General features: G+C 30.8%; 2 protein-coding genes and 1 pseudogene across 3 annotated transcripts; 1 reads left to right on the top strand and 2 right to left on the bottom strand.

The window, feature by feature from the left end:
* Positions 1–559: 559 nt before the first annotated feature.
* Positions 560–1,285, bottom strand: LOC149989387 (large ribosomal subunit protein uL5 pseudogene; annotated as a pseudogene).
* Positions 1,276–3,110, top strand: LOC149989386 (lysine--tRNA ligase-like). Its single transcript, XM_090249694.1, has 5 exons — positions 1,276–1,803; positions 2,073–2,216; positions 2,335–2,403; positions 2,500–2,643; positions 2,803–3,110. Exons 2-4 carry the CDS (start codon positions 2,121–2,123, stop codon positions 2,587–2,589), a joined length of 255 nt encoding a protein of 84 aa, XP_090105820.1. The 5' UTR covers positions 1,276–1,803; positions 2,073–2,120; the 3' UTR covers positions 2,590–2,643; positions 2,803–3,110.
* A 6,586-nt stretch (positions 3,111–9,696) lies between these two features.
* Positions 9,697–13,206, bottom strand: LOC112281673 (uncharacterized). 2 transcript variants are annotated; one of them, XM_024518451.3, is made up of 5 exons: positions 12,723–13,206; positions 12,156–12,429; positions 11,059–11,157; positions 10,342–10,780; positions 9,697–10,124 (listed from the first exon to the last, which is right to left on the bottom strand). In XM_024518451.3, the coding sequence occupies exons 2-5, from the start codon at positions 12,338–12,340 to the stop codon at positions 10,035–10,037; spliced, it is 813 nt and encodes a 270-aa protein (XP_024374219.1). In that variant the 5' UTR covers positions 12,341–12,429; positions 12,723–13,206; the 3' UTR covers positions 9,697–10,034. The 2 variants fall into 2 exon arrangements, 1 of the variants encoding a protein (XP_024374219.1); XR_016502596.1 differs by lacking the exons at positions 12,156–12,429; positions 12,723–13,206 and adding an exon at positions 11,382–11,946.
* Positions 13,207–13,579: the final 373 nt, after the last annotated feature.

The following is a 13,579-nucleotide window of genomic DNA, read 5'->3' as shown; positions in this document are numbered from 1 at the left end:
CTTTATTACAGTTCTTTTTCATAAAAATTGAATGCGTGTATGTATGTATGTGTATATATATATATATATATATATATATATATATATATAGATTTTAGAAAAAATTAATAAAATTATATGTAAACAAGAAATTTATAAGTTTTTGAATTTTTTCTATTGTTTGATAATTCTGTAAGTCAAAACCATAAAGTACATAGAATTTTTATTTTTATTTAATTGTGGTTATATTATATACATTTTTTTATTTTTTTATGATGTAAAAAGAATTTATATAGAAAAAAATACATCAGTATAATAATAATAGTAGATATCAAATTTTACAAAATAAAAATATCAAATATTTTATATATCGTATGAGTTTTTAATTTTTAGATATACTTAATTTGTAAAAATAATATGAATAAATATATATTATTTTTTTAATAAAAATATTTTAAGATTACATCTTTGTTTATGTGATACAAAATTGTTCTTCTAAACCATTAGTATGATATTTTGGTGTTTGTATATTTTTTCTATTCTAGCGTTTTTTATCTTTTACAATGAAAACTGCTCACTACGAGCAGATTATCTTCTTGAATACTAATATACATGATATCGTCTGCATACATGTATGCCGGTTAGAGTATTGGTCACAAAAGAAAAAAGAAAAGAAAAGAAAAACTTACCTTCTCAAATTTGTCTTGCAGTAGGTTGCTCTTTGCCAAATCCACCGCGGCATTCACGCCATGCACAATCAGAGCAAAAACTAGCTGCACTCCCGCACAATGACTACCACTGTTGATGTTGGGTCAACTACCCCAATCACCTCCCAAACTTCTTCGGCTTGCCCTCCCCCACCAGCTTCTTCATCGTGAACATGTAAGTTGTGGTGCACCAACTTGTATTCCTTCACCTTCAAGCCACTCTCAAGAAACTGCATAGCTTTCTCTCCATGAACAGTGACGTAGCATGCGATGTTTTCATTACACCTGATTCCAAAAGAACGCATAGTGTATCTTGCCTTCAAAAAAGACAAGAGATTGACAGCTCAGTTGCTCCAACACCTTGGACGCGCAAGTCAATCTGTCGCCGCGCTCTCCCAACTAAGCTATCCACGCACAAGAACAAAACAGAATTGGATCATGAACGGCACCCTCTTGCCTCCTCGCAGTTGTACCATCATCCCGGCATAGTAGATCCTGACTTCCTCCTCAAACCTCAGGTCCTCATTTCTTACCACCATCGGTCCCTCGATCTCATCCGGCGTGTACGCCAGTCAGGTCATCAGCTTCTCCTACGCCACGCAGCAGATCCCCCCCCCCCCCAAACTCCTCGCTGCTGATTGCAAAAGGTGGTCTGCCAATCAAGGCTACTTTGCTCCTATCAACTACTTCGGCAGTGCAAAAAAAGAGAAATAATGAATTGCGGCTCTTGTATCGGGATAGGGTTGGAACATAGAGATTGCCGCCATCAACTCTTAAGTAGCTCTGCAGTTGGCACCACAACAATCTCTGTAGCTAGCATCGCAGCATCGCAGCATCTCCAGTTGTTTGATGTTTTGTATTGTATTTCTCTTCATGTTCATGTAGTGCTTCTGATTGGTGTTTTTGTTTTAGCCTGGTTTTTGACTGTTATCTATGTTGTGCTGTGTTGTAGGAGAATTGATATGATAAAGGGTTTCGAGGAATATTTTGAAGGCAAAATTAAACTCTCGGAGTCCTTGGAGCTTTTGGAGTCACCAGAGGTTAATATCTGATTGAAACCTGTGAAAAATTTGATGCCAAATGTCCCCCTCCTCAAACTACGACCCGATTGCTTAAGGTAAGTTGTGGTTTCAGTTTCAATCTAACTTCCTCCCTCTTGCATACGCCGTATGTGGCGAATTTTTGTATGTTTTCACTAACTATTTGTTCCTCTATTCTTTTTTCTGGCTATGCTGCTGTTCGTGTCCTCCCGTATTTTTTTCAGAGGTCTGGACAAAGCGAATTTTTATCTTTTTATATATGTCTGTGTGAATCTTGAAATAAAGCATCATACGCTGCTGTATTATTGCGAACGTGTACTAACGCATTTTCTCATACGGAGCTCAGCTCGTAGGCCACTTCATTGAGGAGCAATGTGTGAACCCAACTTTCATCATGCTTCATCCACAATTCAGGAGCCCTCTTGCCAAGTGGCATCGGTCTATTCCAGGCTTAACGGAGCAATTTGAGTTGTTTTTGAACAAACACGAGGTGCACAAACAATATCTGCTCGTGTTTTGAAAGCCCGCAGATGTATTTTGCCTCAACAACTGTTCTTGTACAATCCGTTTGTTGACGATCGCTGAGCCTGCTCGATATTTTGTGGCAGGTGTGCAACGCTTACACTGAGTTAAACGACCCAGTGGTTCAAAGTGAGCGGTTTGCTGATCAAGTCAAGGTGCATAGCTATTTCTCCTCTTTGTCGTTTACTACGTTATGAAATTTGTATTTCAAATGGAGAGTGATTCGTCCATCCTTCTTGGATTCCTCGCAGGACCGGGAGAATGGAGATGACGAGGCAATGGCCATCTATGAGAACTTCTGTACTGCACTTGAGTACGGATTGCTTCCAACAACTGGATGAGGCATGGGGATTGACAGATTCGCGATGATGCTCACTGATTCCCAAAACATCAAGGTGTGATTAACTTATTTGTCGATGTAATTATATTGTGCAGATGATGAATCCTTTCTGATTATATCTGCTTGTATGTACTTTTATGTAAATCCTATTTACACTTCACTAACTTCCCTTGGAACACAATTTGAGTACTATTTCTGTTCTTTCTGTCAATAGGAGGTCTTGTTGTTCCCGACCATGAAGACGTGATGGAGCCGTCGGTCCGAGCAGCAGACGATTTGTCTTCGTAGGCTTTTTTGCGTCCGCCGTTGAATCGACTCAACATTTTCATTCATTCGTTATCATTAGGTCGCCGTCACTGCCGAGTGATGATTTGCTTATACTGGTCATGAACCTCAGATCGATGACGTCTGCTACAACACTATTGACCTACGTCCATCGCTTGTAATTACCTTGGGGTCCCTGTATCTCAGTTATGCGAGCTTGCAAGTTGGGGAAAGATATTCATGAACAATTCGTGTAAATCCTTGGCTCAGCTTGTTCTTCAGCTAGCGGCACTCAAAGTGCTTTTGTGAAGTAGATTTATTAGATGCAATATATCTTTGATATCTGTTTTCGGTAACATTGAAAATATTTCAAATCACAGTAAATTTTTTAACATAAAAAATTTAAATGGTATAATATAAGACCTATAGTAAATACGTTTTTTATACCTTTAAATGACTCCTTTGTATCTTTATTTTATTTGATCATTTTCTTAAACTATAATTCACAAGTTTTAAATTTTAACAAAAAATATTAAATAAAATTTAACAATAATAAGAAAATTATATAAATCATGGATTGTGTTCTATTATCTAAAAATTTGTGAAACCCTAAAGAATATAAACTATTTTAGAAAATATAGATAGATAGATAGATAGATAGATAGATTTTTACTTAGAAAAGTACATTAAAAATATTAATATTTTTACATCATTCATTTAAAAAATAAAATAAATATGATAGTTTAATAGATAAATATATATATATATATATATAATATATTTAAATTTATCTAAAAAAATCACTATGTTTCATATTAGCTATTAGCTAAGCTATTTTATTAAAATAAATTATAATTTTAATCTCATTTTTGGTTTAAAACACATAATTAGATAACAAAAATTAAAAAATATTTAAATCTTCTTCTAATTTTCTATAATGACCGACAAAAATTAATAAAATCTTACTTTAATAAACCTTAAAAAAATTCCTCAAAATTTATTGATTAAATATAAAATAAATAAAAAAATAAATAAATCTACCAAGTAAATAAATACTTTAAAAATAGTAATCTAAAAATTCTATTTATTTTATCATGTCTTTTTTGATATTTTAATAATAAAAATAATAATTAATTTCAAAGACTTATAATAATTACATAATTAATATCTACCTATAAGATTTTTAGAATCCTAAAAATAATTCTTATTTCTTAGAAATACTAAATCATTTTTAAAAATAAAATTACCATTTATTTGTTCAAAAGATCAATAAGTGTATCATTTAAGTTATATTAATAAAGATTACAAAATATATTTTTTAATGCCTATGAAATTATATTCTATTAAAAAATATTTTTAATATATATATTATTATAATTAGGTAAACTAAAAATTAAAAATATTTAAAAGAAAAGATTAGAACTATTAATGATTAATTTATTGAAGTTACAATAATCTATAAACATTTTTTAAGATTATTTTTTACAAAAAATATTAGCATATCTACAAATATATTTATATATTTTCAAGTAAAATTATTTTTAAAAATTTCATCAATGTACATTTTTAAGTTGCTTAGTATTGTTGACATGTATATTGATGGTGGAGTTGAATAGAAGTAGATAAAAATAAATTAGAAAGGTAATATCTTGTATATGAAATAATAGAAAATATTTTTATATGCAAAATAGAGTTACAGGAATTATGTGGTGACAATAACTTCTTTAAGGAGTTTCTTTTACTTTTATATAGCGACCATAGAAGTATTGCTATAGAAAATGTTTTTCAAGCAAACACTAAATTCTTGTCTAGACTAAGATTTTTTTTTAAAAAAAATATCTTATAAAAATTCAAAATTAAATATATTTAAAATTCAAATTATTTATTAAAAATTTTAGAAAAAATATATATAGTAGCATTTTATCTCAATTTAATCTACTATTAACATAATTTCTTTTTTTTTTTAATATGTATATTTATATTTTAACATTTAGTTGAGATTCTGATAAAATCTCTTAATATTTGATTTTCTTCTTTAATGTATTTTACTTTTATAAAATTATAATACTTATTTAAATTATCTCTTTTGTTTTAAAATAATATCAATAAGTAACAAATAAAACAATATAAACAAAGATTCAAAAAATAATATATATAGACTCTTTTGTGTTGAAAAATTTGATCATGAACAATTTTATCTTTATCTTTAATAACTTAAATTTTATTCAATTAAATCGAAAAAATATTTATATTAAATATAGTTTTAGTCTAAATAATTTAGTACTCATTAAAAATAGAAATAAATAAAAGATACATTTTGAACTATTCAAAGATATTTTGACTATAATATAATAATATTTGTTCTTACATATGTTTTTATTGTTTTGCAATACTTGATGAATGATAAATTTTATAAAATTTTTAAATAATTTTTTGTATGTTATTTTTAAAAAAATATCTATTTAAAAAAAACAAACTTAAAGATGTGAAGTTATGTCTTTATATATATATATATATCAAACAATTTAAGTAGAAATTTTGAAATATTTTGTTTTAGATAATGGTATAGAAATAAATTTTAAGAATATAAAAACTATATTAATTAAAAAATATATATTTAGGACTGTATAAGATATTTAAGGCTTCTAAAAATTTGCTAACTATTAGTAGATATTTATTAATGATTTTTTTTAATTGCTCCACTTATACTAATAACTTTAAATAAAAAATACAATATAACGGCTATAAAAACAAGAATTTAAGGTTTGATAAACAAAATTTACAAGAACTACAATTTTAAGCTATTGTAAATTTTTAAAGCCATTATTTATAAAAGTATTAATAATAAACTTTGCATTCAATACAGAACTATAATAATTTAATTCATATAATATATATTTTATTCTTTATTCTTTATTTGAAAAAATATTTTAGTTTTTCAAATTAATAAAAAAAAAATACAAGGAAAAACTCTTTGAAATTATAAATTTATTTTAAAGATGGAATTCTAATCTAGATAGAATTTTTAGAACATTCACAATTTATTTTAATAAAAATAAGCTTGAATACTTATGTCGATGTGTATCTTAAATTTTTATCAAATATAGTGAAGTACAAATATGACAAGATTTTCATTTAATATTATATATTATTTCCAAAACATTAACTATTGGATGTCGTTTTTAGATATTTTTATCTTACATCAAAGGAAGAAAATTCTACATATGATTATTAAAAATCTATTTTTTAGAAACTTCAAAAGGTATATACTATAAATTATATATATATATATATATATATATATATATATTATTCAATTTTTTTTAATAAATTTTAATTAAATTTTTAAAAAAACCTTGTTATTTGTTAAATTAGAAATTAACTTCAATATAATTTTATTTTATTTGACTCAATTTAATTTTAAAGATATTCTTCTCAATTTTATAGGACATCTTTTTATTCAATAAAACTAAGTACAATTACATTTATTTCGAGTACAACATGATTTTTCAATAACAAGAGAGTTTAAGTTCAACATGATTTTGGAGTTTATTTAATATTTTTGATTGTATAGAATTTTAAAACCATTTTCTATTCTAAATCAACTATAGCCATGTTTTATTATAGATCAACCAACCTCAAATTCTAACACCTAAATTGTTGTTTTGGTCAGTTGTTTAGTTAAAATGACACATTTTGTACCTTATTCTAAAACCATTTTAGGTGAATAAATAACTAAGACATTTTTTTAGAAATATCTTTTTATATTATTAATTCTTAAATCGTATTTTATTTGATCTATAGACACCACTTTTTAATTGAAGTTTTAGAACATGTTTAAAAATATTCAAGATGAAGATTAAATTAACATTAAATTTTAATGATTATATGAACTTAACAAAAATAAAACACAAAATATAAAACAAAAAAAAAATCCATGAATTAAGTATTAGAGCAGTATTTGCAATATACCATCAATTACCATTAAGAAAATTAAATAAGTTTTTTGTCAATTGCCAAAAAAATTGTAATGAGATGATTCATTGATCTACTTAACAAAGATCATTTTTTTAGCTAATGGGTTATATTTATAAATAAGAAATTTTAACTTCTTAAAATTCAATAATTATATAGTATAAGATTTTGCAAATAGATTATTAGAATTCTCCACAACAATAAACATACAATTGTAGAAACTGAGAAATAACAAGAAACCAATGCATACATTTTTACAAAGAATTAAATTTTATTCAAAGATAATAATATAACGTGGTTTTTATAGAGTTTTAGAAATTTTATTTAAATTATATGATTTTTAAATTTAATTAATAAAATTTTATTTGAAATTAAAAAAATCTTAATAATTTATCTAACTAATTATATATAAGATTAATCTATTATATTTTAAAATCTTATGAATTTATAAGAACTATTCAAAAATTACAAGCTTATAACCAATATTAAATCTTAAAATAATATTTTAATATAAATAAATCATAAAAGATAAATATTATATATACAAAGATATTTTTTACTATTTTCATAAGTAAAAATATTATCTCTTGTGATATATTATTTTGCACCTAAATTTACAAATAGATAACTATTTTTTTCTAATTTTTAATGTTTTGAGTTTTATTAAAGAAAACATTATTATTAATATTAATTAAAATATTTTATTGTAAGGAAATTTTAATTAATTTTTAATATTAAAAATATCTTAAAAATCCTTGGTATAAATGACACCTTGTGACATTAAATTGTTCTATTTAGAATTGATTTTAGAGTTTTATTGAATTTTAAAAGAAATCTTCAAAATCTATAAACAAGAGATATCATATAGAATAAATACTAAAGAAGAGAAGTTGACTCTTTTAAGAAATGTAACTAGCTGAAATCATTTTTAAAGCATAAATTGATTTAATGTGGCCACCTAGATAGTCTCCATTAAGAGTGGTCATATCCAATTCATTGCGGTTCATAAAAAGTTAATGATAAAATTCAAATAAATTATATTTTATTTAATAAAAAATTATTTTCAAAATTATAAACATGTCCAAAATTTATCTAGTTAAGCAAAAAGAATGCAAAATCTAAGATTTATAAGTAAATGGACAAAATAAAGTTTTTTATCCTAAAATATAATCAATTTGGTAAATCAAAAAAATATAAGAAATATGAAAAACATAAGAAGTGTTTATTACATCATAGAAAATATTTTTTTATTTTTTTAAACCATAGCTCATTAATAATTCTAGCAAAACAAGGTAGCATTCATGTAGAGTGATAAGAATAATTGAATCTAAATTCACTTTGGTCTGATTAAAAAATAAATGTAAAATAATTACATGTATTAAAAATAATACCATAAATTAGAGAAGATAGCTCTTATAATAGAGTATATTTTATGATAATTAAAGTCAATTATACATAAGTATATTAAATAAATAAATATATATATATATATATATATATATAAGATGAATTTAGGTCTAAAGTTTATTTTTAATTATAATACTTGAGATGGATCTAATAATTTGTTTATCTACTATTAGCTTTAATTACAATCTTACTATACTTTTGCAAACTTTTATATAATCTCTTTTATTCATCAAGAGTGATTAAAGTCAAACAAACTTTAATACAAGCCTATAATTCTAGTATTTCTTTTGAAAAGGTCTCATATTGGTTCAAATAATATTTGAGAATTGTCTACAGAAGTTTAATTGGATTGTGGTTAGAAGATTATGATGATCACTTGATAAGGCAAAATCCTTGTAAATTCAACCACGAAGTTATAAGATTAGATGTATGCTTTGGATCATTCTTCTATTAAATAAACATATTTTTAAAATTCAAATTATATGGATGAAATGCACAAATCAACTTGCATTCTTAAATCTCCTTGTGAAGGTATCAACCCATTATTCTTTCAATCATGCACATCATGCCATGGCCTTCCACAATCATACAATCCCATATCATTGCTCCTCCATCTCCAATCTTCACCATCTCATGTACTCCTTTGGTTCTCAAAGACTCTCTTACAAATCCAACACAAGCTATGACCATTAGAGCAAAACCAATTTACTTTTCTTTCATCAAAGAGCACAACATGTGCCCATCATCACATGTCTAATGTTCATGATGTTTTGCAAACTCAAATCTTGACTTTATATGACTAGTTGTGAGCTTTGGATTCTTTTGTTTAGCTTTAGATTTTAAGCATGCTTGATATAATATCCTTCACACAATAGAATGAGACACAATAATGTGGGCCTTCTCTTTCATGTAGATGCCTACATTGGATATTGTCTCAAAGCCACCAATATAGATTGATTCCACACATAACTCTAATTTGTTACACAAAACCTTCTTGGTCCACTACCAATACTATAATCTATACCATTCAACGCACGTAAATATTGCTTACAAAGCTAAGCAATAAAAGTTTGGAACACTTGCAAATCTCTGGCAATCTTTTTAATACTATCACTACTCTTAAGCCTTGCTAAAGCATCAACATCTAGCTATTGTCATTCAACTTGAGTGGCATACCTTAATGAGCCATTAAGCCATTTTGTTATAATATGCATTGGTGGTGTATAAGATTATACAACAAAATATATTGCCATCATGTAGATCAAATCACCCACACTAAGTTTGAGAGTATGGATGCTCTTATACACCACCAATGCATGCATGGGACGTGGTTTCATGTGAAAAAAATAAAAAAAATAAAAAATAAAATTCGGGGTCTAGTATTGTGCACAAGATAATTCACTACATGAAGCGACTTTGGTAAAAGATGAAAATACAAAGAAGCTTTCTCGTTGGTCAAAAATGAACAATCCAACACTGATAGTAACAATCAAAGTTGGTGAAATTTGAGTAAAAAAAGACGCTTAGTAACACATTATTGCAATAAAACCACACTTACCTCCAGTTCTAGACCTTTACTGGCAATCTATGTCCAACCAGAAATAAACAACACTTTCTTAGCAAATAGCTTCGTTGCTTTCAGCCCAAGTTGACTACAAAACATAAGAAGTGCTAGAAAGTCAGCTTGTATTTTAATTATAATTGCAACACTTTTGGTAATGGCAGTTCCATACTACAACCGTAAGTCTGTCTCGTAAACTCAAGGCAACTGAAAGAAAGTCTTTCTTCAAGTATGCTTCATCACCTTCGACGTGGTCTCGCCAACATAGGTGTAGATGGACATTCCACAGCTAAATGTCCCCGACCTCCACAATTATTGCAGACCACAACCTGGAAAAACAGCAGATCGAGACACAATGTCAAGTCCGATTTCCATTCCATTACAACAGTCCGGATACTGAGCTGGAAGAAATAAACCTTGCCTCAGTAATGGCAGCAAGTATTTTTCAATTTTCACTAAAAATAAATTGGACAATACTGTAGTTCGTGACTAAAAATAAGGCAGGTGTCACTTGTGATCAGAAAGACTAATACGCTTTAGACATACCTGCAAGCATTCTTTGCTTTTGTGACCGCGTTGGTGACAATTATGACAAACCATATCATTCGGATTAAAAGTAGAAGTAGGTCCTCGAACAGGAGGGGCAGAGTCCATCAGAGGACAATCTCGTACAATGTGACCCGGTTGGCTGCAGCCATTGCACACGGGACTATTGAGGCAATCCCTTGCCAGATGTCCAGCCTGGCGACAATTGTTGCACGCCTTCTCGTTGGGACAATCCACAGCAAGATGTCCTGGTCTATAACAGTTATTGCATAGCCACGCTTTAGGAATCCCTCCTTCCTGCACTGCACAACCTTTGGCAAGATGTCCGGGTTTCCCGCAGGTATTGCAGATTGGCTCGCTTCGACACTCATTCGCGATGTGTCCTGGCTTCTTACAGTTGCGGCATAAAGGCTCCACTGGACATGCAGCAGCAATATGCCTGAAACAAAATATTTATAGAAGACAATATTCTTCAGAATGTTAATCTCATGCTGCAACAACTGCAACACCATCGATTTCAACGTATTAGCATTCATTTAAAACGAAACACTGGAACAAACTATCTTACGGTGACAATTCCTCTACCACTCCATACATGTACAACTAAGAGATACCGTGACAAATCCCAGTGTACAGCGGTACGCATTCATCATTCCATTAAGCAACTGAAAGTACAGATCAAAACATTTATGATAAAAAAAGATTATTTACACATACCCTGAGGCTCCACAATTATTACACACTGCTGCATTTGGGCAATCGCGAGCAAAATGTCCGGTGCGCCTACAGTTGTTACACAATTCTGGAGCTGCCCCCCTGTAAGGAAACAATATAGTATCAAAACTCTTGATCCGAATAGTATGATCATAACCTAATCTAAAGCCTAACAACGCATTTGTCACATCACACGAACCATACGAGCATAAACTACCATTCCAAGAACTGAGAATGAGTTGAAAAAACATGGAGACTTTCTCACTCTAAAATCCTTCAAATAAACATAAATATATAAAGAAGAAGATGGTTTTAAGCTGAACCACATCCACTCCTAATTGAGTTCCCCCAGTGCAGCCTGTGGCCCTCGCCATGTTCAAAGTGAGAAGCATGGCCCGCAATCCTCAAATTGTCGACTATAGATACCGCGAAGCAATAAGACATGGGATGTCTGCGTAAATCCCGTGAATTAACTGCTGCGCGGAACTCGGATGGGTTTTGTTTTATTTTAAAAAGGCCACTACCCATCGAACCACCACCACCACCACCACCAACTACTTTTCCCAAAAGTTTAACAAACTTCAACACTTCAGTCATGTCACACCACACTCCACTTCCACCTCAACATTCACACAACCCCGCTTCAACTACTCCACAACCATTTCTCTACTTCACCATCTCATCATACAAAATATCCCCTTCTTATCTCCACACTCTATCACGCCCTTCACACCCTTCACACCCTTCACACCCTTCATCCGGTACCTCTGCCCACATTCCCACACAACCCAAGTGACAACAACCCTCCAGTTCTCCCCCACATGACATTCCTCCAACACAACCCAAAACTTCACTTTCCATCCTTCAGACCAATCCAATGTATAATAATCCATCCGTTCTCTCCAAAATGCCATTCGTGCAACGCCAACCAAACCTTCTGTCTTCAAACTTCATATCAAGCCCCGCAACATTTCTGTCCTTTTCCAAACCAGACACTTCGAGTTTTCCAGGAAGTCCACAACGTTTCTTCGCAAAATGGCCCATGTCTGCGGTTTGAACAAGAAGACGAAGTTGAAGCAGCGCGAAAGTAAATGCATCACCTGGAAGGCCCCGATCGTGGGCCAAACCCGTTGCCCTCCCGTGGGTTCATTACTTTGTAAGGACTGCTTCGGCGAAACGAACGCTTCCCTACTATCCCACTCTGAATGCGGCGGCCTCCACCGCCTCGAGCGGCGAGATCATCTAAACTCATTCCTAGCTTCGTCTGGGTATCCAGCGCAGACATTCACACTGATTCTTAAGTCCTCCGATTGATTAGATAAGGACCGTCTTCCTTCACCCCCCTTGTCCACTTTCAGCAAGCCTCTCTACCTCCTGCGAGAGTAAGGAACATATTAGCAAAGCATAAAAACCAATGGGTGTTGTTGAAAGTTTCCTACCTAAATATAAAAATACATGATATATGATGAAGAGCTAGACCTTTAAATATCAAAGGTATCCCTCTTTATAAATGCACAAAAGTCCAGACACAGTCTCGTAGAAACCATAAGGAACACTCCGACATCCATAGTAACACTTCTCAGCAACCAAAAAAGACAAAAAGAGGAAGGAAAAACATCAAGCAACGCTACCGCAACTACGAAGTCTCACTAAAACCAGTGAATCACCTCTGCAACCTTCGAACTCGCTTATGGAGCGCTCTCTCCTCCAACTCCTGCTTTGAAAGTTGATGAAATCAAAATCTCCACTGCCCACCAAGACAAAGCTTTGTGGATATCACACCGCTCTTCTGCTCATGTGAGAACAAAAAACTCGACGGATACACTGTAGAAAGAATAAGGAAATTCTTACACAAAAACGCCGAAAACCTATACTAACTTGCGCGTGAACGACCTTGAAGGCGGCACGATACAAAATCTCCTGAAACGAGGCGGGAAATAAGAAGGAAAAAAAAAAAAAACAAAAAACAAAAAACAAAAAAACAAAAACAAGGAAAGGAAGAAAGTGTGAGGGAAAAATAATAAAATGCGTGAAAGAGACGGAATTTGCGCATGAACTGCCTTGAAGGCAAAAGGGCAAAGGGAAAAACGAGTGTTGGAAGCGGCAACAAAGCTGTCTCACAAGCAAAGCACTTAGGTGTGAAGCGCAGAGCTTAGATGGTTAGGGCTTAGAGGGGCAGGGCAGGGCAGTTGACGAACTCCACATCCTCCGTCATTCCTCATTCATCGACAAATGCATCGTAAAGTCATGGATGAATGAACTTGTCCAATTGGGCTCAAGACAGGTGGACCTATAACAAGAGACAAAAAGAAATGCGACGTCGGGTTAAGAGACTCATGAAGATTAAATACCAAATCATGATTTTGACTTTAAACCATGAGAACATTAGCACATGATTATGCTCATTGAAAATAAATTAGAATTTATTATTTTAAAGAATGATGTTCTTTAAATGTTATTTAGATTAATTATTTTAATATAAAATATCCTTCAATATATCTATATATTGATCAATATACTAATT

Source organism: Physcomitrium patens, chromosome 4 (assembly GCF_059467195.1).
Source record: "Physcomitrium patens ecotype Gransden chromosome 4, ASM5946719v1, whole genome shotgun sequence".
In the NCBI taxonomy this organism is placed as follows: domain Eukaryota; kingdom Viridiplantae; phylum Streptophyta; class Bryopsida; order Funariales; family Funariaceae; genus Physcomitrium; species Physcomitrium patens.
Note: the sequence above shows the minus strand (reverse complement) of the source record. Positions and strands in the feature narration are given on the sequence as shown.

Coding starts and splice junctions, on each gene's coding strand:
- LOC149989386 (XM_090249694.1), top strand. CDS start 2,121: ATGCTTCATCCACAATTCAGGAGCCCTCTTGCCAAGTGGCATCGGTCT. Junction 2,217..2,334: donor TGTTTTTGAACAAACACGAG/GTGCACAAACAA, acceptor ATTTTGTGGCAG/GTGTGCAACGCTTACACTGA. Junction 2,404..2,499: donor GGTTTGCTGATCAAGTCAAG/GTGCATAGCTAT, acceptor GATTCCTCGCAG/GACCGGGAGAATGGAGATGA.
- LOC112281673 (XM_024518451.3), bottom strand. CDS start 12,340: ATGTCTGCGCTGGATACCCAGACGAAGCTAGGAATGAGTTTAGATGAT. Junction 11,158..12,155: donor CCACGATCGGGGCCTTCCAG/GTGATGCATTTA, acceptor GTTTCCTTACAG/GGGGGCAGCTCCAGAATTGT. Junction 10,125..10,341: donor AAAGCAAAGAATGCTTGCAG/GTATGTCTAAAG, acceptor CTGTTTTTCCAG/GTTGTGGTCTGCAATAATTG.